The sequence below is a fragment of the Blennius ocellaris genome (genome assembly GCF_963422515.1).
Source record: "Blennius ocellaris genome assembly, chromosome: 15".
Lineage (NCBI taxonomy): Eukaryota > Metazoa > Chordata > Actinopteri > Blenniiformes > Blenniidae > Blennius > Blennius ocellaris.
The window spans coordinates 2,379,956-2,405,028 of record NC_137664.1 but is presented as its reverse complement, the minus strand read 5'-3'; the positions used below and the strand labels follow the sequence as shown (position 1 = coordinate 2,405,028).

The window sequence follows — 25,073 nt, the reverse complement described above, 5'->3', positions numbered from 1 at the left end:
CGGGTCAATCGATCGAATGTAAACAAACAACCAACATTTTACATAAATTATGTCCACACTTGAAAAATTTGTGTTTTTTTCCTCCGAATTAATTTATTTCGTATACTTTTATTTACTTATGGTCCTTTTAGGTGTCATCAAGGCTCCTTCCTTATGGGCATAGTTTATTTAACATGACTATAATAATGATTAAAAAAAATGAATCCTTATAACACAGTTTTAAACCTCTGTGTCAACGAACTACTCAGAATTATCTTTTAAAATACAGGTTTTAAAATGTTTTTACAATTAAAATAGTTACTACAGTGTTGTTAGCATATCCAATGATTGACTGCAGAAAGGAACAGGTAAGTGTGAAAATGGCTTATTTATTTATTTGAAAAGTCTTCAGCATTAAATCAATTTACTGCCATTTTTTTCACTGCGTTAAATTTTCACATTCATAAATAATGAAGCACAAGTTAATTCGGTTTGATTACTTTTCCATAAAACTGGAAATAACCATAAAAGAGGCTGATGCCAAAGTTTATGATGATTGTTAAAAATGCGTCCAGTTTATTCTAAATGCTCCCCCGTAGAGGCAATATGCTGTTACTACACACCATGAGTGGAAAGAAGGTTCTTAGAAATTTATTTTTTTAAATTAACTTTAACAGTTTATGTTCTTTTAGCAATTTTGCATTATGTTTGCATTTTTCCACTAATTTCACAGATCATTCTAATGGTTTGTGTATTTTGCACCTTTTTTTATCGACCTGATCACGTGAGTTTAGGAAGTTTTTGTCGTTATAATCGCTTCACTTTGCATGTTCAGGAGGTCATGTGGTGTTTAATTTCATAATTTGTCACCTCGTTAAGGGATTCTTGAATGTTTTTACTCATTTGTGCATTCCCCTCGTGTCCCTGGAGCGTTCTGGGGCCTTTCCTGTGTGGACAGAGCGACGCCTCCTCATGGAGCAGCCCCTGTGGCAACTCTATATACCAGGTAGAGCAGCTCTATCACCTCTGTGGAGCGGCTCTATGTCCCCGCCAGAACAGCCTCTGTGGCGACTCCATATGCTATATAGATATAGGCTCCTCTACCTGTTCTAGCTCTATCTTGCACACAGAGTGGCTCCTGTTGCCAGGTAGAGTGGCTCTATCCCCCCAGTGAAGCGGTTCCATCACACCGGTAGAGTGGCTCTATCCCCCCAGTCAAGCGGCTCCATCTCCCGGGTAGAGCAGCCCCTATAGAGCCGCTACAGAGGCTGTTCTAATGGGGACATAGAGCTGCTCTACCTGGTATAGCTCTATTTTTCAGGCAGCGTGGCTCCTGTTCACTGGTAGAGTGGCTCTATACCCCTCGTAGAGCAGTTCCATCACACCGGTAGAGTGGCTCTATCTCCTCGGTAGAGTGGTTACATCTCCGCAGTAGAGCAGCCCCTATAGAGCCGCTACAGAGGCTGTTCTAATGGGGACATAGACTGCTCTACCTGGTGTAGCTCTATCTTTCAGGCAGGGCTCCTGTTCCCCATTAGAGGATAGTGGTGCTATCCCCCTGGTAGAGCGGCTCTATCTCCCCGGTTGAACGGCTCTATCCCCCCCTCCCCGGTAGAGCGGCTCCATCCTCCCCGGTAGAGCGGCTCCTGCTCGGGCCCTGAGCGGATCCTGTGACCTCCCGGCAGCTCCGATCGAAGATGGCCGTGTGAGCGGATCCTGCAGCAGCTCCGAGCCCCGGACTACAAACCCAGCAGCCCCCTCCTCCCCTACCCAACGCCCATACCGCCTCTCTCCAGAGCCGGGAGACGGTACCTCGCAGGCCGGTTCGCGCGGTTTCGAACCGGCAGCCTGACGGTCCACCTCGCGGTCATGGAATAAAACCCGGAGCTGGTAAGAAGCACACGGGCTAACCGGGCTAATCGGGCTAACCGTGCTAATGGCTAACCGCGGCCACACATCGGTGGCAATCGAGGTCGAATCCGGCTGACACGCCTCGGTCACACGTCGGTGCGCGACACGGAGCACGGGTCATCCGGTAGTTTAGAACCGCTGCGTTAAAAACACTTAACGTGGGTTTGTTTTGCGGCTTTGTAGCCCTGCTAGCGTTAGCCGCTGGCAATTAGCTCGGTGGCTAATTAGCTCTAAACAGTGGCCGAAGTTTAGTTTCCACCCCGACGCTTCAAAAACACCCACCTGTGTTTTCACCACACGGCAGAAGCTGCACGCTGGTAACATTAAACGTGTTATTTCTATTTCCGGGGGACGTTAAAAAGTGTTTTAATCGCATTAGTTGGGTTTAAACTGTCACAGGTGTTATGGAGAAATCTGCCTCCCTTCAGATTGTGTGACTTAAGCCAGGCACGCGCTGCAGGATTTGTTTTAATAGTCTTCGCGGGTCAAGAGACAACTTGATGATCACAGAAGACGGAGCTCAACACACATTAGCCGATTCTTCTGCACCATAGACTTTTATAACTGGGTCTATGGTTCTTCAACCTCAATGTTCCAAATCTCGCGTGGTCAAACGAGACTTCAGTGGCAAACGCGACCTGTACATGTAAACAAACAGGTTGCCTCAAATTCAACCTCGGGCCTATATCACGACTCAGGATTTTCTCATATGGAGGTAAATTCAGGATCAACCCTGAGTTTTCCGTACTGCGAAACAGATGCACTTTACCGGGATAAGTCACCCCGGTACCCTTCGATGTTTAACTCCGGAGCAGAGAATGAAGGCGCGAGTCTACTGACCAATCAGAGGCCTGAACTACGAACTGCGATGAACATATCCGGGATCTCTCTCTGTTTCCAGTGTTAACGTATCCAGACACTTTGGAGTCGATTATCGAGTCGACAGTTCAAAGTGATGGAAAATATGCAGTTAAAGAAGAGCAGTGAGAAATAATAATAAAGTGAAACTGAGTGGTCACAGGGCCGCTTGTATTGTCCAATGAATTAATATCGTATCATCTCACGTTGTCATGCATTAACAAGTCAGTAACTCTCTGGATTTGGCTGCAGCAGCAGTGTTGCTTTCAGCCTGCTTGGTTTCCATACCGGCACCACGTGACGTCACGCCCCCTGCTGGTCGGCTCCTCCCCCAGCCGAACACACACTACTGGATTTTGCGTCACAGATATTGAACACATTCGAGTACTTTTCCCTTCTTTCTTTTTTTCCTCCGGTATATTCCCAGTTTTGTTCCAGTTGCATTAAAGTAGAGCGAGAAAATTCCGCCTGTATCTCAACTGTATGTTTCTGTATTGAGTTGTAGACATTCACAAGCAAATAGTTATCCCCAGTGCTACTTTACAGAACGGACTCGTCGTACGATCAATATGAAAGGTGGCTAAATGTATGGAAGTCCATTGATTTTTTTTTCTTGTTTTGCCTCAGCTAAGCTGTTTTGTGGCTTAACAATTTATCATGGAAATACTTGACATATCTTGAAGACAAAAACACTGATCTGGTTTTTTTTTTGGTTTTTTTCCGGTCTCACCTCTTCAGAGGGACCCGTCACATGACCGCAGCGGAATGTTTTTAACTGTCACGTGGGAACTCTACCTCATTGTTCTGTGGTTGTAGACAAACTTCAGCCCGACCGACTTCCTCCTTTCTGTGACCGTTCCGCCTCCTCAGTGACGCAGCAGCACAGATATTAAGACCCTTAAATAGCACTCCGCTGTCGCGACGGTCATCGCTGTACCTTATTCTTTTCTACATGTTAAGTGTCTGATCAATTCTTCTGAATTTGGTCTTTTTGTATTGCTCGTAATTCTTTAATCAATTTCCAAGCGTTAGATCTTTGTAACCTTCTTTTATCAGAGGTTATTGTGACAGACTTTTTTTTTTAGTGTCTTGACCGCAAGGATAGTCATTGAGTTGGATAAAGGTAGGAACATTTGTCATGGACCAGTTAGACCGTGACACCGGGCAGCCCAAATAACTTTTTACTACACTGCGACATACGCTACTGCTAAATGTCACTGCTGTATGCTACTGCTAAAACTTACTACCAAATACTACCGCTAAAGGCTACCGCTAAATGCTACTGCTAAGTGCTACCACTAAATTATACTGCTTAATCAATACTGCTGAATGCTACGGCTAAATCCTACTCTTAAATTCTATTGCTGAATACTATTGCCAAATTTTACTACTAAATTCTACCGCTAAACGCTACTACAAAAGCCTACCCCTTAATCATATCGCTAAATGCTACTGCTACTGCAAAATGTTGCTCCTAAATGCTACCGCTAAGTACTACTGATAAATGCTCCTTCGTAATCCTATCGCTAAATGCTAATGCTAAATAGTGTTTGCTGTCAGTTACTCTCAGCTGCTAACTGTTAGCCACGGCTGTCAGTTGCACTGTTAGCTGTACTGTAATCGCTGTTAACCGTTAGCTGCGTCCTCGCTGCTCTCTCTCACCAGAGCTCTACTGCTCCACACTGCCTCCAACAGGTCGCCAGGGGTATTAATGTTTGACGACACATCTGTGAGCTCACTGGAACGGTCTTGTTTACACGGTTTCTGTCCTCGCAAAGCTGAAAGTTTGCGAGTAATCCACGAGGATGTGCCAAGTGGTGCGATCGCTTCCAGTGTGACGAGGAAGTGAGAGCGCCTTGGCGAGTTGATAGAGTCAACAGGTGACCTACTTTCCTCTCCCGTGTTGTTGACAGGAAGTGGAGGAGATCTGAGGCCCTTTTGTTCCGGCGCAGCATGGACAGCTTCTTCAAGGCGGCTGTATGCGATCTGGACAAGCTGCTCGACGACTTCGAGCTCAACACCGGTGAGATCAAACACTCCAGTATTGTTTATGAGGAATTTGATTAATAAAATTTATATATATATATATATATATATCTAAAATCCCCCACAAGAAAGAAACTGTCAGATCGCCTGCACCTGAGCTAAATTGAGCTCATTTATATTTGGAAAGTGCATGAATTTAGATCTGAAGCTCAGTTCTCTGACGACGTCACACGTAGGCGAAAGGTATTAGCTTTAATGCTAATAAGTATTAGCTTTAATGCTAATACTGACATGCGCGTCGTCGCTTCATTTGGGTGTCCGAGGCCGAGTTTAGTCCGATGTCTTCACGGTTCGACGGTGATCAGAGCCTCGGAAAATGCAACTTTTTTGAAAAGGCTCTTGTCTCCATGGCAACGGGGGGTGGGCGCAACTTTTCTGCAACACTGCCCATGTGCAGTCGTCACTAGTATTTGTGCACATGCTCAGTTCAGCCAATCAGAACAATGTTTCCTCCAGAGTGTCACGACTCTCAGTCGACATTCTCCTGGGACTTGGCGCTTTTATTTTGACAGTCACCGTAATAATCCAACTTGGTGGTCTGGCCACTCGAAAAGTCCATGTTAATTAAGTCCATTGTTAATGTTTACGCTGTGTTGTTCTGGGCCGCATGACAAAAAACAAACAACAGCACCCACTAGTGGCCTGACGTGAAAAGTACATCCTTTTCAGCGTCCGTTAAATTGTGGGCTTAAATCAGTGTTTTGATTTTAACCCGGAGGCACTTTGAAATTGAAGTTTGCATCTGTACCTTCTTGCAGAGGAGCTTGAATGCAAAGCGGTGTTCCTGAAGCCCCCCTCGTACCCGTTCTCCTCCCTGGGCCCTCAGTGTTCCCCCCCGGAGGGCTCCCCCGCGGCCCCCGACCTCAACGCCCTCCACTATGGCTCCGCCGGCGGCGGGGCGCCCCGGGAGGCCGACGAGCGGGAGGCCGCCGGCCGGCCGCTCACCGCGGTGGACCTCCTCTCCTCGGTGGACCGGGGCCCGGCCCAGGGCTCGGCCCCCCCGTGCCCCGACCGGACCCTGAAGCCGGTGTGCGACCTGGTGAACGACACCAGCTCGGCCCTCCTGGTGCGAGCCGGCAGCCACGACGCCTTCGGCGAGCTGGACGCTGTGGAGAGACGGATGGAGGAGGAGGCGGAGGTGCAGGAGGAGGAGGTGGAGGGGGAGAAAGAGGCGCTGCTGGTGGACTTTGACGGCCCCGTGCAGCAGAGCACCGCCCCGGCGGGGCCGCACGCCCTGCTGGCTCTGGACCCGGCGCCCTCGGCCCCCCTCAGCCTGCTGGACGTCATTCTCCCGGCCGCCGTGGAAAGAGGCTGCGAGCCGGCGGGGGCGGCGTCGCCGGCGCCGGCGGTGGGCGGGGCCCCGGGCGTGGAGGAGCGGGACCAGGCGGAGGACTCTGTCGACCCGACGGACTCGGCGGGCGGTCTGACGGAGACTCCAGAAGACCCCGAGAGGAAGGAGGAGGAGGAGGAGGAGGAGGAGCGCTCGGAGGACGCGGCGTCGCCCGGACCCTCGAGTGGCGCCGCGGTGGGCTTGTCCTGCCTGCCCATGGCCGTGTCCATGTGCGGGGCTCTGGTGAAGCAGCGCGCCGCAGTGGAGACGGAGCAGGAGGAGGAGGAGGAGGAGGAGTGCGCGGAGGCCGACGCGTCGGAAAGCACCGAGGCGGACGCCGCCACCGCGGGGTCCGGCTTGGGAGCGATCGCGGACGCCTCACTCCGGCCCGCCGGGGGTCGGTCATCACCCGAGGGGAGGCGGGGCTCCCCCGTGGAGCCCCGCCAACCCAGCCCGCCGGACCCCCCCGAGTTCGGCTTCGAGTACCTCCCCGAGAGCGACCAGGCGGAGCTGCTGGTCACCGACGAGGAGCTGGACGCCTTCCTGCGGGCGCACGTGGAGGCGGAGCGCCGCACCCCTTGCTGCGGCCCCCGGGCCGAGGCGCCGTCGGGGGGGCACGACGACCCCGAGTCTCTGTCCTCCCCGGAGAGCGACCGGACCATGTGCGCCGACCGCGCGGCGGCGGCAGCGGCGCAGAACTCGCCCCATCGGCCGCCGCCCTACGGGGGGGCCAGACCCAAACAACAGCCCCACTGCCACACAGCCGCATCCCCGCCAGCAGGGGGCGAGGAGAGGGAGGACGGGGGGGGTCGCGGCTCTGCGGCGGCGGTGGCGGCGCCCGGCGGGCCCCGTGACCAGGAGGCGCCGCCTCGGGCCGGTCCCGCTGCTGCCGAGGAGCCGCCCGCCTTCAGCCCGACCTATGACGAGCTCTCGGAGCCGCCCCCCTACCCGGGGGAGCCGCCCGGCGACGACCCCCTGCTGGGGAGCCTGAGGAGGGAGGAGGAAGAGGAGGAGGAGGAGGAGGAGGAGGAGGAGGAGGAGCTGGGGAGCAGACAGCCCCAGTGGGTGCCCGACTCAGACGCTCCGAACTGTATGAACTGTGAGCAGAAGTTCACCTTCACCAGGAGGAGGCACCACTGTCGAGCCTGTGGGAAGGTACGACTCCAACTCTTCTTCTTCTTCTTCTTCTTGAGAGAGAGAGAGAGAGAGAGAGAGAGATAATAGACTATAACAAAGAGAGTGAACACAGAATACCTGAGAGAGAGAGACCAGACTAAGAAATGGAAAACAGATTGAGAAAAATGGAGCACAGACTATGAGAGAGGGAAAAAAAGTATAAAGTATAGACTAAGAAAGAGAGCGCAGACTAAGAGAAATGAGAGAGCACATGCTATGAGAGAGAGAGAGCACAGACTGAGACGAATGAGAGAGAGCACAGACTGAGATGAGTGAGAGCAGAGACTGAGACGAATGAGAGAGAGAGAAAGCACAGACTGAGACGAGCGAGAGAGAGAGCACAGACTGAGACGAGAGAGAGCACAGACAGACGAATGAGAGAGCGAGAGCACAGACAGACGAATAAGAGAGAGAGAGCACAGACTGAGACGAATGAGAGAGAGCACAGACTGAGATGAATGAGAGAGAGAGCACAGACTGAGACGAATGAGAGAGAGAGAGCACAGGCTGAGACAAATGAGAGAGAGAGAGCACAGGCTGAGACGAATGAGAGAGAGAGAGACCACAGACAGACGAATGAGAGAGAGAGAGCACAAACTGAGACGAATGAGAGAGAGAGAGAGAGAGAGAGAGCACAGACTGTAAGAAAGAGAGAGGCGACGTTAGCATTCGCTCCAAACTGACGCTCTCCTTTCAGGGTTTCATACTTTGATTTTCAGAGCCGGGAGACAAAACCGTGCAACATTCTGATGTATCAGGATATTTTTGTGGTAAAATACTCATCAGAGATTAAAAAAATAAATAAGCTCTTTACTCTTATTATTATTATATTTCTTACATGTAAATTCCCATGACTCTTTTTTTCCCATGAAGCTTTGCATCTTTTTATTTATTTATTTATTTATTTTTAAATGTCGTTTTTTGCGGTTCTGAGCTGGATATTTAATAAAACCTTCCAGTCGAACGGAGCCGATTCCGGTGCTATGAGTAGCTGGTCCGTGGAGAGCATGAGTCAGCACTTCTCTTCCTTTTTTTCCCCGACTCGCCACAGATCTCCACTGAGCCGCGCCTCCTAAAGCCTTTCACAGAATTAGAGCGCGCTGTTTGGGACGTGCGGTACATTTTCCTTGTAATCCATGTTTTCTCCTCCATTCTCTCCCTCTCTCTCTCTCTCCCCCCCCCCCCCTCCCCTCACAGGTCTACTGCGCCGTCTGCTGCAACAGGAAGTGCAAACTGAAGTACCTGGAGAAGGAGGCGCGCGTGTGCATCACCTGCTTCGACACCATACACAAAGGTGAGGACGCCCACCGCGCCGCGCGACTCGTCCCTCTGGAGGACGAGCGAGACAAAACAAAAACAAAAAACGACGCAACGTGCTGCTGTGATCCAGAGATTCCAGTGAAAATCACTATTAATGATCTATTAAAGAATTACTGTTGGTATTACCCCCCAAATAAACATACGTATTTACACACACACACACACACACATATACAGTGGTGGGAAATAAAAGTGTCTTCTGACACCCTTAGAATTTTTACACAATCTCAAATATGGGGAATTATTTGTGTATTTTTTGGTTGCAGAAGGTGCCTTACCCTAGTTATTGGTATTACCGACACTCACCGATATGGAACCATCTGGGTGGGTTAAAGGCGACCACGTATTTTTATCGGAAATTTGCATCCTGGAAAAGCCTTGCCTTTAAGTTAACGTTACGTTTGCAGCGATAAAATCTATGTGGCGGTATTGAGAGCCTGTTAAATGAAGTCATAGCCTTCATTTTCTTTTTTTTACATTGACCTTGACCTCAGAGCATGACCTTGACCTTTTAATAAGAGTGCCATAAATGAATCCCCCCCATAACAAATAAGCTGGAAGTTGGCATTTATTGCAAATGTATTTCACGTTTGTACGCTGAACTACTGCAATTTTACATTTTACACAATTTGCCATATTCTTTTCCGATCTTTGATTTCTGTCATTTCTAATTAAAAAAAAGCTGCAGTTGCCGATTACAGACGACCTCCGCCATTATTGCAAATTACCATTGGTCCCTATGTGACGCGGATCTGGCCGAACACAAGCGATACGTGCTTCGTTTGTTTATTGCGTACAGCGATCGCGAAATACGTCGGAGGCAGTCGGTCATTACGACACACGAGAGGTGTCGCCGGCCACCGCTAAGACCCGGATGTTGTTCCTACGGGGGCCGGGTTGGCGGTCATAGTTACCCGTGCTCCGCAGTAAGGGGGTCGTGATGTCATTGGGCGTTTTTTTTTCCCGCCACGTCCCGATCAGGATGCCGTCATTTCTCGCTGAAGAAATTCCATCGGGACGCCCCAGATTCTTGCTTTGTCTTCCAGCCTGTATCCGTGCGTCTCCACTTCCCTGGCTGAGAATCTGTAGCTTCAACCGCGTTTCCTGCCTTTTGGTTTCTTGTTTAAGTCAATTTAAAAAAAATATTTTGTCTCTTCTCACAGTTGTGAAACAAAACTTGTGTCTTTTAGTTAAAAAAAAAAAAAAATTTTAAAAGCAAGATTTTCATAGTGGATCACTGGTATCAAAATCATCCGATACTCAAATGTTATGTGGTTTTATAGGATCGACTTTTTAGGATTTGATTCATATTTTGTGATCGCATTTGAAGACCTCAGTGATTCTTAATGCAATATTTCACAAATGTATTGGGTGTCTAAAGTCTTTTTTTTTTTTTTTTTTGCACCACTGTACGTACATACAGACATATATATATGTACAACATCATCTACATGCACTCATGCAAACACTGTACTTGTAGATGGTTGTGATTTATTCTGCTGGTCCAATAATTTAGTTTGAGGTTTTTTTCTTTCAATGTTCCACAGAGGAAAGATCTCACATTGTGCCTTTAAAATCTTAAAATAGACTGAAGTCTCTGCACCACATTAAAACTTGATAACGTTTTGGTTTGTTTTTTTTTATTCTATGCTTTATGAATATTTAAGGCAGGATAGACAAAAAAAAAAAGAGGAGAGTCGCTGGCAGGCTTTTTCAGTCTCTCGTACTCGAGTCCGTTTCGTTTTTCCCAGCTCGTATTCCAACTGATTAAAACCAGACGGTCGCTTCAGGTTGATGAATCGAGGCTGTGTGTTCCTATTAGAGACTGCAGCAGTGATAGAGGGAGGAGGAGGAGGAGGAGGAGGAGGGGTGAGACGGATGGATGGAGCAAAGGGGGAGGAGGAGAGTCGGGAGCAGGATGCTGCCGTTTGTCCTTGATTTTGTGTGTGTGTGTGTGTGTGCGTGCGCACGTGTGACGCTCGCACGCCGTCTAAATTAAGAAGGAAAAGAGGACGTCCACTTTCGGGGGGGCTTGCGGACGCTTGAGCGTCTCTCTCTCTCTCTCTCTCTCTCTATTTGCTCCTCCTCCTCTGACATCACACACACGCGCACACACACACACACACACACGGCAGCGACCAGTGAACCAAAGTGAGCAGCAGCTTCAGTGAGCTGCTCTGGGGTCAGTGTGAGGATGTGGACTGATTCAGTCTTAGAGGAGGAAATGAGGACGAGGTAAGAAGCGTCTCACTTCTTGGCGTGACAACTTTTCTCATTCATTCGGTGTTTTTATTTATTTATTTATTTATTTGGACGTGTGCGCTGCAAACCGGGTCCCTCGCATAATCAGCGCTCTGTAATTCCCCCGAAGCCCTGGATGACTACTACTTGTTATTTATTTATTTTTCTTTTATTTCTGCCGCGTCATCCTTTCCTCTTCACAGCAAGGTTTTTAAAAAAAAACAAAACACTGATGGGACTTTTGTTTGCGGCTCGTGTACGCCACGCTGTCGCCCCCCCCCGATCGATCAGCTCCCGTGATGCTTAATCAATATAATGTGGACGAGTGCTGAGTGCTGCGTCAGCGCCCCCCCCCCCCTCAATGAAACGGCCGGCGTCCGTCCTTCATTCAGCCGTAAACAGAGACCGCCGCACTTCATCACCGGGCTTCTTCTTCTCATTCACCTGGAGAGAGAAACTTGATGGGACCGGTTCTCTCCTGGAAAAGTCTGACCCGTACGATGACTTTGCAAATTAAGTCGGTCCAAGGTTGCGTGTACCCCCCCCCCACCCCCCACCCCCCACCCCCCTCTGTGCCCACTGTGAGCTGCAAGCCAAAACAAGGATAACGCGTCGTTACGATGACGTCATCACGCCTCAACTCGGCGAGATCGCAGCGTCTCTGGGTAAATGATGTCACGGGTTTAATGCAGGCTGATGTCAGCAGTTTTAGTTCCCATTTGTTGTTTGTTATTGTTGTTGACGTGTCCCTGCTGTAAGCTGCCATCGAAACCAACCCCAGCAGTCCTGAGTTTTTTTTATATTAAAGCCAAATGGACGTATTGACGTCACAACGCGTCTCTGAGACGGTTTATCGTCTGCTGCCTGGTCGGTTTGAAAGGGTTCCACATAAAAGTTTAACGTTGAGCTTTTTTAAAACGTTTTGAATTTCTATGTTTTAGTCAACAGTGACATTCGTCGCGTGGAACGTTCCTATTAAGGAACGTGCTTGTGGAAGTATTCTTGATTACTCCTGTCACAGAAATACAGGCTTCATTCAGATTATTTTGTTTTTGCCGTTTCAGAATTTTCAGTCTTTATGTGGACTGGTTTCCACGAGATTATTTTCTAGAACACTGCAAAGATGCTCAGGCCTTTAACCTTTAATTGGAAAAGTATAATATGATTTTCCCCTGTTTTTCTGTTTTTTATATTTTTTTTCTTCTGGACTACCTTAAAGCTTTTACTTTAATGCTCTACTCTGGTCTTGGTTTGGTTTTTAAACAGATTTTCACTTCTGCACTCCGGGAGCCATTTTCCCCCCCGGAAACTCTGAATCACGACGGAACTTTTCCATTTTCTCTTTTATCCCAAATTTCCAACAAAACCTCTTTCCTCCTCCATGGATCAGCAGAATCTTCCGTCACCTGTGCGTGTCACCGGCTCGGCGCCATTTTCGAGGAATTGTCGGCAATCTGGTTCCACGGTTCCGTTTCTGTGGCGTCAAACATTTACGGCACCATTGGTCTGAAAAGCTGGAGTCCGATAAGAATACATCAACTGGAAACTAGAAGATCGGACCAACCCTGCTTCCCTTGCTGGTTTCACAATGACCCTACAGCCTCCAATAAGGGGTGGGGGGTTAAATCCCTTCATGCGCATCGTCGCGTTAGATCACGAGTTAAAAGTATGTGTTTTTCTGGGTTCCTTGAAGACGTGTCATCTTCTTGCTTCACTACCGTGACTGTTCGATTGACATCTCTTGAGTCTTGTTGGAAGAGTCCGAGTCCAACCTTCTTGAAGACTTGTTCTTTCTCTTGGAGTTTTATCAGAGATAGAAATTAATCCGCAAAGTGCCGCTTGAACTTTCCCTTCCGTTTGATCCCCCCCGAGCTCGACGGGACGAATGCTTTGTTTGTCTTCACGAACACAATTTTTTTTTTTTTTTTTTTTAGTATATCCAAGCTCAGCTGACGGTGCCGTTGGTTGACGCTACCGTGGTCAGCGAGGAACGGCCTTGATCTTGTGCCTCGCAAACGTTTGTTGCTCAGACTGAAATGGTTGGATTCACGTTCAGAGTACCGACTGTTTGAAACGCGTTGGGCCGTCACTCCGTGCAGTAGTGACTCAACGCATACATCCTCACGGTCTTTCCTCGTGTCCGTTGTCGTCATGAGCTATACTGTACAACGCTGCCCCCACAGGTCATCAACGGTATGACCGTTTTTTTTTTTCCTCCCCCGGATGCGAAACCAAATCGCACGGCGCAAGCAAACACAGAAGATGGACAAGACATCTCCTTCCCTTATCCGTCACGCGCGTTTAGCGTCGTCGGCGTGAAGACTTTACGGACCCACCGCCACCGTTGACTTGGCAGCAGTAGAAGTCAGAGGATGGCCAGAATCTCGTTAGTCACCTTTTCAAGGTTGAATCTAACTGAAGTTGAAAGGACGTCTCTCTCACCCCTCCCTCCCCCCCCCCCTCGCAGCCCAGGCCCTGGAGCGGATGATGAGTCCAACAGGTCCCAGCCCGAACCCCAACGTCCCGTCTGAGTACTGCAGCACCATCCCCCCTCTGCAGCAGGCTCGGGCCGCAGGCACGCTCAACTCCCCGCCGCCCACCGTCATGGTGCCCGTGTCCGTTCTCAAGCACCCCAGCAACGACAGTACGGCTCCTCTCAACCCTCCGTACTCAGTCTGAGCCGGACTGTTGGCCCGGGTTTCCCTTGACCAGCTCGGGTTTGTCTGTGTGTGTCGTCAGGTTGCCCGCGGGAGCAGAAGCGGGTGTGGTTCGCCGACGGCATCCTGCCCAACGGGGAGGTGGCGGACACGAGCAGGCTGTCGGTGACGAGCCGCCGGAGCTCCCAGGAGTTTGGCGGCGCCTCTCCAGACCCGACCGCGGTAAGACTTTGCAACTCTAAAGAGTACCTCTGTTATCCCCTCAATAGGAACGAATCACGAAACGGAGTTAACAGGCGATTGCTTGAACGCGACTGCAAAAAAATCGCACGGCCTCGAACTGCCCTTGAACACATCTCCAAGATAACCCTTCAAAGATCAGACAGTCGTAGTCGACAGACACTCCTCGAGACGCTCCAGAAAATCAAGACGAGATCAGGATACAAGAATAGAAGAATTGTCTTTTGAAATCCTCGAGAAAATCCACAAAATTAGACCGACTCGTTCTAAAGAGACCTCGCTAGTATCGACAAACTCAAAGTAACAGAGAGGTACTGGACGTCTCTATTCAGTCAAAACACTGAACAATGTCCTGGAACACGTTCAAGAATGACCAAAATCCGAATAATTGACCCCTGAAACAGCTCAAACAGACGGTCCCCTCAGACCCGTCCCGCAATCAGGAGAACCAACACTTAAAACCGTGTGAAAAACCTCAGAACTTCCTACTTGTCGGCGAAAACCTTGGAATTCCCGTCCGCGAGAAGCTGCGCCAGCGCGGCTGAAGTTCTCCCTCCCGTCGCAGGACGGCCCGGCGGTCGGACTCGGTGACTCTTCGGCCCCCGAGGCGTCCGGGACGGCGGAGGTGGTTCGGGCGCCGCTGTCGGGCCCCTGGGACTACGCGCTGCTCGCCGGGCTCGGCTCCTTGGTGAACCGGCTTCCCAGCCTCCTGCCGGAGAACGAGGACGAGCTGCCGCCACTGCTCATCGCCACCGGAGAGGACGACGACGGGGGGGGAGGAGGAGGAGGTACGTGTTCAACCTTCATCTGCTTATGGAGAAAAATAATAATAGATAGAGCAGCACCTGCATCGTGAAGGGCAGGAGCAGTAATGAAGTGTATCTATATTTAACTGTATGTACACTATTGAACTAAATATTCCATAACTATACTTTTGCCCCAATCAGTCTATATCTATCCCTATTTAATCCATAACTATGATATTGTTGTATAATCTATACAGAAGGCTCTCTATATAATCTATTCTCTTGCCTCTATATAGTCTGTTCTGTTGCACCTCTCTAATCTGGATTGTTGCCCCTGTATATAATCTGTAGTGTTTCCTCTGTATATAATCCGTCGCCTCTGGATATAATCTATAGTGTTGCCTCTGTATATAATCTGTCGCTTCTGGATATAATCTATAGTGTTGCCCCTGTATATAATCTGTCGCTTCTGGATATAATCTATAGTGTTTCCTCTGTGTATAATCTGTCGCCTCTGGATATAATCTATAGTGTTTCCTCTGCATATAATCTGTAGTGTTTCCTCTGTGTATAATCTGTCGCCTCTGGATATAATCTATAGTGTTGCCCGTGTATATAATCTGTAGTGTTTCCTCTGTATATAATCTATCCCCTCTGTGTTTAATCTGTTGTCCCTGTATATAATCTGCGTCGTTGCCCCTGTATAATCCCCGAGACGAGTCCCACGGGCAGATTGTCGGTGTAATTTGAACGAGACCTCCGCCCGCTGCCTGCCCTCACGTCCTCTCGACTTCCCGTTCAGACGTCCTGGTGGAGGAGAGCCCCGCCCCCTGTCAGATCCTGCACCTCCTGGAGGAGGGCGGCCCGCGACCTCTGACCTTCGTGCTCAACGCCAACCTGCTGGTCAACGTCAAGCTGGTCACCTGTGAGTGTGTGTGTGTGTTGGAGCAGCTCCAGACACACTTGCCTTTTAAACCAGCCGCTATCTGAGGGGTTGTTTTAAACTCGTCCCCCCCCCCTCTCCCCCCGTCCCCCCGTCCCCCAGACTGCAGCAGGCCCTGCTGGTGCTTCGGCTCCACGGGGCTCCAGGCTCTGGGCCAGAAGGAGCTGGTGTTTGTGTTGGAGTGTCTCCCCGAGGAGAAAACTCTGCCCAGAGACCTCTTCACGCTGTACCTCACCATTTACCAGGACGCCCTGAAAGGTGCTCCACCTCGTAAAAACATTTAAAAAAAAAGAAATGTATTCTTTAACGATGGACAGGTTTGAACTTCAGTTCCCCCGGTGCTTGCAGGGAGGTTCGTGGACGAGCTGGACAACGTGACGTTCACCAGCAGCTTCCTGGGCAGCAAGGACCACGGCGGCATGCTCTTCTTCTCCCCCAGCGTCCAGCCGCTGGACGGCCTGGCGCTGCCGCCGCCCCCCTTCCTGCTGGGCCTGCTGGTCCAGAAGCTGGAGGTCCCCTGGGCCAAGGTGTTCCCGCTCAGGCTGCTGCTGCGGCTCGGAGCCCAGTACCACGGTGAGCAGCCACCCCTGAGTTTAGTTTTTTTTAAAAACTGGATATTTGGCCCGAATTATTCTCTGCCTGGGGGAAAAAAAACATTTATTAACGTAGAATATTAGTAAACCTGACAGACTCGTCGCAAACGGTGGCAGAGAGTGTCAACGATGAGCTGCAATGGCAGTAAAATGTATAGAAAAATGAAAAAATACACGTGAAACAACGCCTAACTTGTTTCTTCTTGTTTCTTTAGATTGATTTCAAAATTATTTTATAATTATCAATTGATATGGTAAATTCACTCAAAAAAATGTATTAATACATTTTTAAATTTACAGAAATTTATAGAAAAATTAAAATTTTTATTAAAATACACATGAAATAACGCCTAACTTGTTTCTTTAGATTGTGTTCAAAATTATTTTAAATTATGAAATAATTATCAATTGATATGGTAAATTCATTAGAATTTTTTTTTTTAATTAAAACATTTTAAAATTTACAGTGAAATATATAGAAAAAGTAAAAATTTTAATTAAAATACATTCATGAAATAATGACTAACTTTTAATTAATAAATTTAAAAAATATATATTTTATTTTATATATTATACAATTCAAAATTTGAATTAATATTTATTCCCAAATTAATAAAGTTTTCTGTGATATTACACATTTACAACTATATTGGGGCAAAAAAATCTAAAACAACAAAAAGACATGAAAAGAGAATAAACTGCTGAAACAATTATATTGATCATTAAAAATAAAAAAAACATTTCAAGTAGAATAAATGTTAAATTAAAGTGCAAATATTACAACATTCTAATACAATCTAGATTTTATATATATATATATGTATATATATATATAGTTATTTTTTTCTTCTTTTTTCATTGCAGTGTATCCCACCGCGGTGATGAGCGTCCGTTTCCGGGAGTCGGTGTATCGAGAGACGGGTCACACCATCATGAACTTATTGGCCGTAAGTACCACCGACCCTCCGTGTGCTCAACGTTCTGATAACGCCGGCGGGGCGACTCGCCCTCCTCCAGGACGTCACCAGTCGGCGTTTGGGTCCAGAGCAGCTGCAGCAGCAGAAATAACAGTGACTGTGACGCCTCAAACCAAACATCCCACTCTGGGCTCACCGTGAGGAAACTCGACGGCTCGGATTATTTCATACCCGGAGGCAGAAAACACAAACAAAATAAATAAATATAAAGTCATTGCTTTTGGTGTGGTGTGCCTCAGGGCTCCATTCTGGGTCCTCTCTTATTCTATTTTTATTTTTTGGGAGGGGAATGTATCCAACTGGCTGCAGGGTGCCTCTTTAAATCACTGTGGGATTACTCAACTAATTACTAGGTCGACTAAATATAAATATGACTACATAGAAATAATACATTCTTTTTCATTTTCTACCTCGGTCTGGTGATATCATAATCCTGTGTGCTCTATAATCTGGATGTTAGGAGGAAGATGCTCTATAATCTGGATGTTAGGAGAAAAATGGTCTATAATCTGATGTTAGAGGAGGAAGATGCTCTACAATCTGATGTTAGAGGAGGAAGATGCTCTATAATCTGATGTTAGAGGAAGATGCTCTATAATCTGATGTTGGAGGAGGAAGATGCTCTATAATCTGATGTTGGAGGAGGAAGATGCTCTATAATCTGATGTTGGAGGAAGAAGATGCTCTATAATCTGATGTTAGAGGAGGAAGATGCTCTATGATCTGGATGTCAGAGGAGGAAGATGCTCTATAATCTGACATTAGAGGGGGAAGATGCTCTATGATCTGGATGTCAGAGGAGGAAGATGCTCTATAATCTGACATTAGAGGAGGAAGATGCTCTATAATCTGGATATTAGAGGAGGAAGATGCTCTGAACACTGTTTCCCTCCAGGACCTGAGGAACTACCAGTACAGTCTTCCGGTGGTGGAGGGCCTGAGGATCCACATGGAGATGGGCCACAGCTACATCGACATCCCCAAGAGCAGCTTCAACGAGGTGAGGCGTCTCGGTCGCCCCGCCCCCTCCCCGCCCCGCCCCGCCCATCCCCCGCCCCCCGCCCCGCGACTCATGTCCTCCTCCGCCCGTTTTCCCCTCCAGATGCAGAAGGTGGTGAACTCGTCCAACGAGCACGTGATCAGCGTCGGGGCGAGCTTCAGCTCGGCGGCCGACTCCCACCTGGTGTGTTTCCAGAACGAGGACGGGAACTACCAGACGCAGGCCAACAGCATGCCGGGGAAGAGCCGCACAGGTGGGGGCCTCAAACACCCTCCAACACCTCCAACACCCCCTCTGCTCCTCCTCCATCCGTCCGGGGGGGGGGGGGGGGGGGGGGGGGGGTTGAAATAATGTTGAAATAAAGTGACGCTCCAGTTTATTTATTCCTACGTTTTGCAGGAAATTCAGCATTTGTTTCAGTTTTACTTTCATAAACTACACGTATCGATTCAGTGTTTTCTGAAAAGCTGCTCTTGGACGCCGCCTCCTGATCCGCTAAATCAGTGATTCCCAACCGGGGGTACACGGACCCCTAGGGGTACGCGAGGGTATTGCAGGGGGTACGCAGAAAGATTATAAATTAGCCTACAGTATCCACACACACACAAAAAAAAATTATACTCTATTATATTGTATTATATCATGAATTTTAGTTAGGCCATACGTTTATTTTCCATGAGTAGCAGTTCGTCCACAGTGATTGTAACACTACAATGCACATAATATGAAAAGACTATAAAGTGGCGCGCTTTAAAAAAAAAAAAAAAAGGTTCACGTTCTTGCTGCGGGCGCGCACGATTCACGAAGCTAGCTAACTCTAGCTGCATGCCGACTGTAAACATGGATGCATGGCTAGGCAGGAGTAAACGTCCAGCTACCGCTACTGCTACCGTCGCCTCGGACGCAGGCACAGGGGAGCCCAGTGAAAAAAGGAATTATGAAAGACTTATGAAAGACAAGCAAGCGCAAGTTTCTCATTAAAAGGTATGTTTTTACACTCACAATAATTGTTTTATTTAAATGAGCAGTTGGATAGATAGAAAGACAAAGGGTTAAATATAAGTACACATTAAGGCGAATAATCACACACGAGAGAGGGGGTACTTTTCACATGGAAACCAGCTCAAGGGGTACACTGGTCAAAAAAGGTTGGGAACCACTGCGCTAAATCACAGATGGCCGACACTCGGTGTGTGTGTGTGTGTGTTGCAGTGACCGGTGCCAGCTTCGTGGTGTTTAACGGCGCCCTGAAGGCCTCGTCGGGCTTCATCGCCAAATCCAGCATCGTAGAAGGTAAAAATAGATCGATTAAAAATAAACCCCTTCGTCTGTGACGTCACTTCATCACAGACCTGCTGCAGGATGCTGACCTAAGTGTGTGTGTGTGTGTGTGTGTGTGTGTGTGTGTGTGTGTGTGTGTGTGTGTGTGTGTGTGTGTGTGTGTGTGTGTGTGTGTGTGTGTGTGTGTGTGTGTGTGTGTGTGTGTGTGTGTGTGTGTGTGTGTGTGTGTGTGTGTGTCAGATGGGTTGATGGTTCAAATCCCCCCTGAGACCATGGAGGCTCTGCGGGTGGCGCTCAGGGAGCAGAACCACTTCACCATCCCCTGTGGGAAGAACGACGGCGGAGAACTCCGGGAGAACGTCACCGTGCGCTGGCTGGACTGGAGGCCCGAGATCAACACCGGGTAACACACACACGCACGCACACACACACAAAAGCACTGATAGCGACACAAATATACACACAGAAAGAAACATAAACACACACAAATAGACATGTACAAATTTCAAGAATACACACACACACAAAGAAACACATGTACACACACACACACACACACAGAAAGAAACACACGTACACAAACACACAAAGAAACACATGTACACACACACACACAGAAAGAAACACACGTACACAAACACAAAGAAACACATGTACACACACACACACGCACACAGAAAGAAACACATGTACACACACACACACACAGAAAGAAACACATGTACACACACACACACACAGAAAGAAACACATGTACACACACACACACACAGAAAGAAACACATGTACACACACACATACGCACACAGAAAGAAACACATGTGTACACACACACACACACAGAAAGAAACACATGTACACACACACACACAGAAAGAAACAGATGTACACACACACACACGCACATAAAGAAACACATGTACACACACACACACACACACACAGAAAGAAACACATGTACACACACACACACGCACAGAAATAAACAGATGTACACACACACACACGCACAGAAATAAACAGATGTACACACACGCACAGAAAGAAACACATGTACACACACACATGCACAGAAAGAAACACATGTACACACACACACACAGATACATGTACAAATACACAGACACGGACAAATTTCTTACACACACTGAAAGTAACACACAGACAGACGCAGCGCTACACAGTCGATAAAACAGACACACGTACAATCATAGACATACACACGTACAACAAATGCACTCAGTTACATTCACACACACACTTTAAAAACATACACACAAAACCATGTGGACACAGAGTTGAGCTTGGTGTGTGTGTGTGTGCGTGCGTGCGTGCGTGCGCGTGCAGGAGGAGCAGCGGTGTGGACGGCAGGTCTCTGGACGGAGTTCACAGCGTGCGGATTCAGCAGGACGCCGACTTTGAGAGCGGCGGTCGATCCATCAGGTGCACCGAGGTGAAGCTCCCAACATCTGCCGCAGCTGCAGCGCCGCGCGAGCGCTATGGCTAACTGCGCGTGTGTGTGTGCGTGTGTGTGTGTGCAGGTGTTCTACCAGCTGAAGTCTGCAGACTGCAGCCTGCCCTCGGTGCTGTCGTCCTGCGGCGTGTTCCAGAAGGAGATGGCGGTGGCGACGTGCAGCGCCCTGGCGCCGCACCTGTCCGTGCTCACCTGCAGCGGCATCAACTCGCTGTCGCTGCGCATCTCCACGCAGGCCGACATGGTAACGCCCCCAGTCTGCCGCCCCTCCCCCGCTCCCCTTTCGCTCCACACACACACACACACACACACTAGAACAGTGTTCTTCAACCACTGCTCCGCGGCACACTCGTGTTTCCGCGAGATCTAGTCAGGTGTGTCGTGGGAAATTATCCAATTTCACGTTTTTTCTAGTAAAACATTTGTTCTCACAGCCGCTGTCAGCTGTGAGAGCAGTGTGCAGACTAGTCATGTATAAATTCTGTGGCTTTTTCAGAAGAATTGCTCTGAGTCGAGACTTTTATTTTGACATGAACACACGTAATAGGAACTTCATAACAGGATGAGACTCCACACAACACATTTCTCACGCATGGTTGCACACAAACATCCAACAAACCAAACTAGACGAAATAATTAACTATCTGAGCCGAGGAACAAAAACACAACACAAGCACAAATCAACACACACAACAACCCCAACAATAACCCTCAACAACCTCCGGCAACACATAACCTGAACTCCCATCATGCCCTGCAGCGACCAACTCCGTGATCGCGACAATACTCTTCGCCAATTGATGGCAGCACAGAACGTTGCCGGTGAAATCGAAACTTAACAGACGTCAGTGTGGTTAATCTCCACCTCCTGCTACCATCTTGTATCAAAGTACTGTGTCAGTGACAGTGATGGAGAAGTTTTTGAAAAGGAAGAATGTGAACCAGGATCTCAGCTCTTCATCCATCAGGTCCAGGTTTCACACTGAGGGAGTCACAATACAAAAAAGAAATTGGTAAACACTTTTTTTCTGCATTTATTTGATTCCTGTTGATAAAGCATTGATGAGAATGACTTTATATTGTTAATATCGGCTACAGAGTTTAAAATATTAACATTTCCGGGTGGTGGTGGTGTGCCTCCAGATTTTTCCAAAGAAAAAAGTGTGCCTTGGCTCGAAAAAGGTTGAAAAACACTGCTCTAGAATACACTAGACCTACACTCGTTAGACCCTTTCGTTACCGTGGAAACCAATAGATTACAAGGTCATTTGAGCCGCCGTTGCGTCCGTTTGAGTTGCTTCATGTTTTCACGACCCCCCCCCCAAACAGCTGACCAGCGTAATGACATCACTGCATCATGTGACATGTCCGAGGGCAGGGAATTGAAAGCTGAACATTTCGCAGTGGGTTTTGGCATCATTCACATTAAAACTGACCACGTTGTGACCCTTGACCTTTGACCAAACGACTCACGGTTTAGCTGAACCGTCTTTGGACGAAGACAAAATCAACCCTGAAGATTTCCAGCGAGTTGGGCCGGTAGTTTTTTTTTTTTTTTTACGAAAAGTTGGTAAAATACATATATATTAACGAATGAATAAACTAGAGCTACACTCGGTAGAGCGCAGACCTTCGCCAGCACCACATTTTGTTTGCGGCACCGAGTTAGCGTCGCTAACACGTTAGCTGTTAGCTCGTATCGACGCGAACTAGCCCATCAGGTTGCTACATCACAGTGTCGAACATGAGCATCTCCACGGCAACAGACGCAGCTTTTGAGGGGGGATTTATTCGTAAACGACTCGCCGTCAACGTCCCAAAATGGAATCGATTGGTCGTTGGATGGATAAAAATCATCCCTGTAAATTTCACGCCATTCGATGCGAGTTGTTTTTGTGACGAGTTGGTCGAATACGTACAAGCAAACACATAAATACATGTGTCATCGGCGAAGGTGATTAACAAAGGATGTGCATGTGTGTGTGTGTGTGTGTGTCCAGGTGGAGTACCAGGCCGGCTCCGGCGGCCGGCTCCTCCCGCAGCGCTACATGAACGAGATGGACAGCGCCCTGATCCCGGTCATCCACGGGGGCGGGGCCAGCGTCCCGCAGACCGCCATGGACGTGGAGTTCACCTTCTACATCACGCACGTCATCTAACGGAGCGGCGACGCGGCTTTTTGAAGGGGGGAAAAAAAAATGGCGTCCGACTCCAACCTCCCCCGCCGTTAGGGGGGGCGGAGAGGGGGAGGGGGACGCAGAGCGGCGGCGGCTAACGTGACGCCGGCCCTCGCGGACGAGGACGCGACCCGCCCCCCCCCCCCCCTCCCCCGTTGGGAGTTTTTAAACGATTCATCACCAAAGCTGCTTTTACACGCGAAGCCAAACGCTAAAGGAGACGAGACCAAACGCAAACTGAACCACCCGAGTTTCTCCGCCGGAGCGCCGCCATGATGAATGTCTGGATCCTGGATGTACTCCTCAGGAGGGGGAGGGGCTTGTGGGGGGGTGGGGAGGGGGAGGGGGAGGGGGAGGGGGGGTGGGGTCCGGTCCGGTGCTACTCCACCATATCGTCTTCACCTCCACATTGAATGAATGAACTCTCTTCATCCAACATGCAGCATCAAGTGCTCGTAATTGGACACCAGCCTCGGCCAGGCCAAACACCGTGGTTCACTTTGATGTGACAGGACAAGATTTTTTTTTCTTTTTTCTTATTTTCTTTTTTTTTTTTTCTTCTTCTTTTCTCAGAAATGCTACAAAACTCCGCCAAATTTAATGAAATGTCCAGCAGAGTTTACCACGGTCACCACGGTAACCGGCATGGTCAAAAAAAAATTTGCTCCGCCCCCTTTTTGGGGGGGGGGATCCTCTGAAATGATCTCGTCGTCGTGGTTCTTTATGTCGCCCTCCAAACCTTCGTTCAACACGTACCATCAAGTGCTTGTAATTTGACACCAGCCTCATCGTGACAAAATACGGTAACTGATGATATATTTGCACACTGAACTTGGTGAGAAAGTAAAAACAAAAAACAAAATATAGAAAAAGCAAATAACCTCTGGCAATTCCTGGAGCGTGAAGTGCTCGTAATTTGACGCCAGCCTCATGTAGCGAGAGAGTGTGCGATGAGATGACCCGCCAAGTTCAACTTTTGTCGTCAGAAACGCGACAAAAAATTGGGGTTTTTTTGCAATGTTGAGAAAGCCAATGTTCACTATGGTAACCACGGCGACCAGTACGTCCAAATATGGTCACATGATCTGGGGGGAAAAAAATCCAAAATAAAAATTTCCAGCTTCTGAACCGTCACCTTCGAACTGGTTCTTTTCACGACACGGACCCCCTGAAAGCCGACATCGGGTGCTTGTAATTTGACGCCAGCCTCACACGACATTATTTTTGCCCATCTGGTCAATGTCTTTTTTTTTATTTTATTTTTATTTTTTTTATTGAGTCTTCTGTTATAATTCAACACTCCATTACAGACCGGGTGAGGGAGTTCGTGTTAATTACCGCGGTTACCATGGTAACCAGATTAGTCAGTCATCTCACAGAGCAGCAGCACATCTGAACAATAGAGCCTGTAATTTGACACCGGCCTCGTCCAGCATCCACTTTTCTCAGTTGATGCAGGGGAGGTTTTTGCTCTTTTCTCACGTTGTTTCGTCGCTTCACATCTTTGCTCGTTGCTTTTCTGCACCCAGAATTTCCAGTCCAGTGAAACTTGATCTCATTTCTTTGTTCCCTTTTCTGTGGAAATATCTTTTTTTTTCTTCGCGTTTCAGCCTTTACATTTGTCCTTGACGTTGTTTTTAATTGTTTCACTCCTCCACAGGCGCATTCCAGCTAATTCTGCATTGTTGTTGTTGTTTTTCCTCATTTCTTCTCGTGATATTTTCCAAAACTTTATCAACATTGTGAGCGATCAGAAGACAAAAACTACCAAACTACGTCCAGCTAAACCTTTACAACTCCATCAGGAAAAGAAGCAGAAAAAGATAAAAATTTTAATATTAACAGAAAATACAACTACAACAGTTCTAAAAGTATATTATTATTATTATTTTTAAAAAGGAAAATAAAAATGACAAAACACATTGGAAGTAATATTAAAAGCAGAAGGAAAAAATGTATATTATAATTGTAATAATAATAATAAAATAGCTGCAGCAACAAAAATGCAACAGAAGTAAAAAAAATTTTTTTAATTAAATGGAAAAAAAGTGAATTTGTTTTGTTAAATTGTCATAGCAAATTATTAAATAGAAAAGCAAACTACTGTGACCTACAAATAAAAAC

The 25,073-nt window shown here is 47.9% G+C and overlaps 1 protein-coding gene across 1 annotated transcript; it reads left to right on the top strand.

Moving 5' to 3' along the window:
* The first annotated feature begins 1,690 nt into the window (after positions 1-1,690).
* zfyve16 (zinc finger, FYVE domain containing 16) lies at positions 1,691-23,155 on the top strand. The gene is made up of 19 exons (XM_080509870.1): positions 1,691-1,869; positions 4,662-4,771; positions 5,553-7,088; positions 7,149-7,279; positions 8,498-8,594; positions 13,329-13,505; positions 13,601-13,740; positions 14,324-14,546; positions 15,307-15,429; positions 15,550-15,705; positions 15,796-16,020; positions 16,905-16,987; positions 17,913-18,017; positions 18,120-18,270; positions 19,230-19,310; positions 19,539-19,701; positions 20,646-20,751; positions 20,840-21,016; positions 22,773-23,155. Exons 2-19 carry the CDS (start codon positions 4,702-4,704, stop codon positions 22,929-22,931), a joined length of 3,903 nt encoding a protein of 1,300 aa, XP_080365996.1. The 5' UTR covers positions 1,691-1,869; positions 4,662-4,701; the 3' UTR covers positions 22,932-23,155.
* The last annotated feature ends 1,918 nt before the right edge of the window (positions 23,156-25,073 follow it).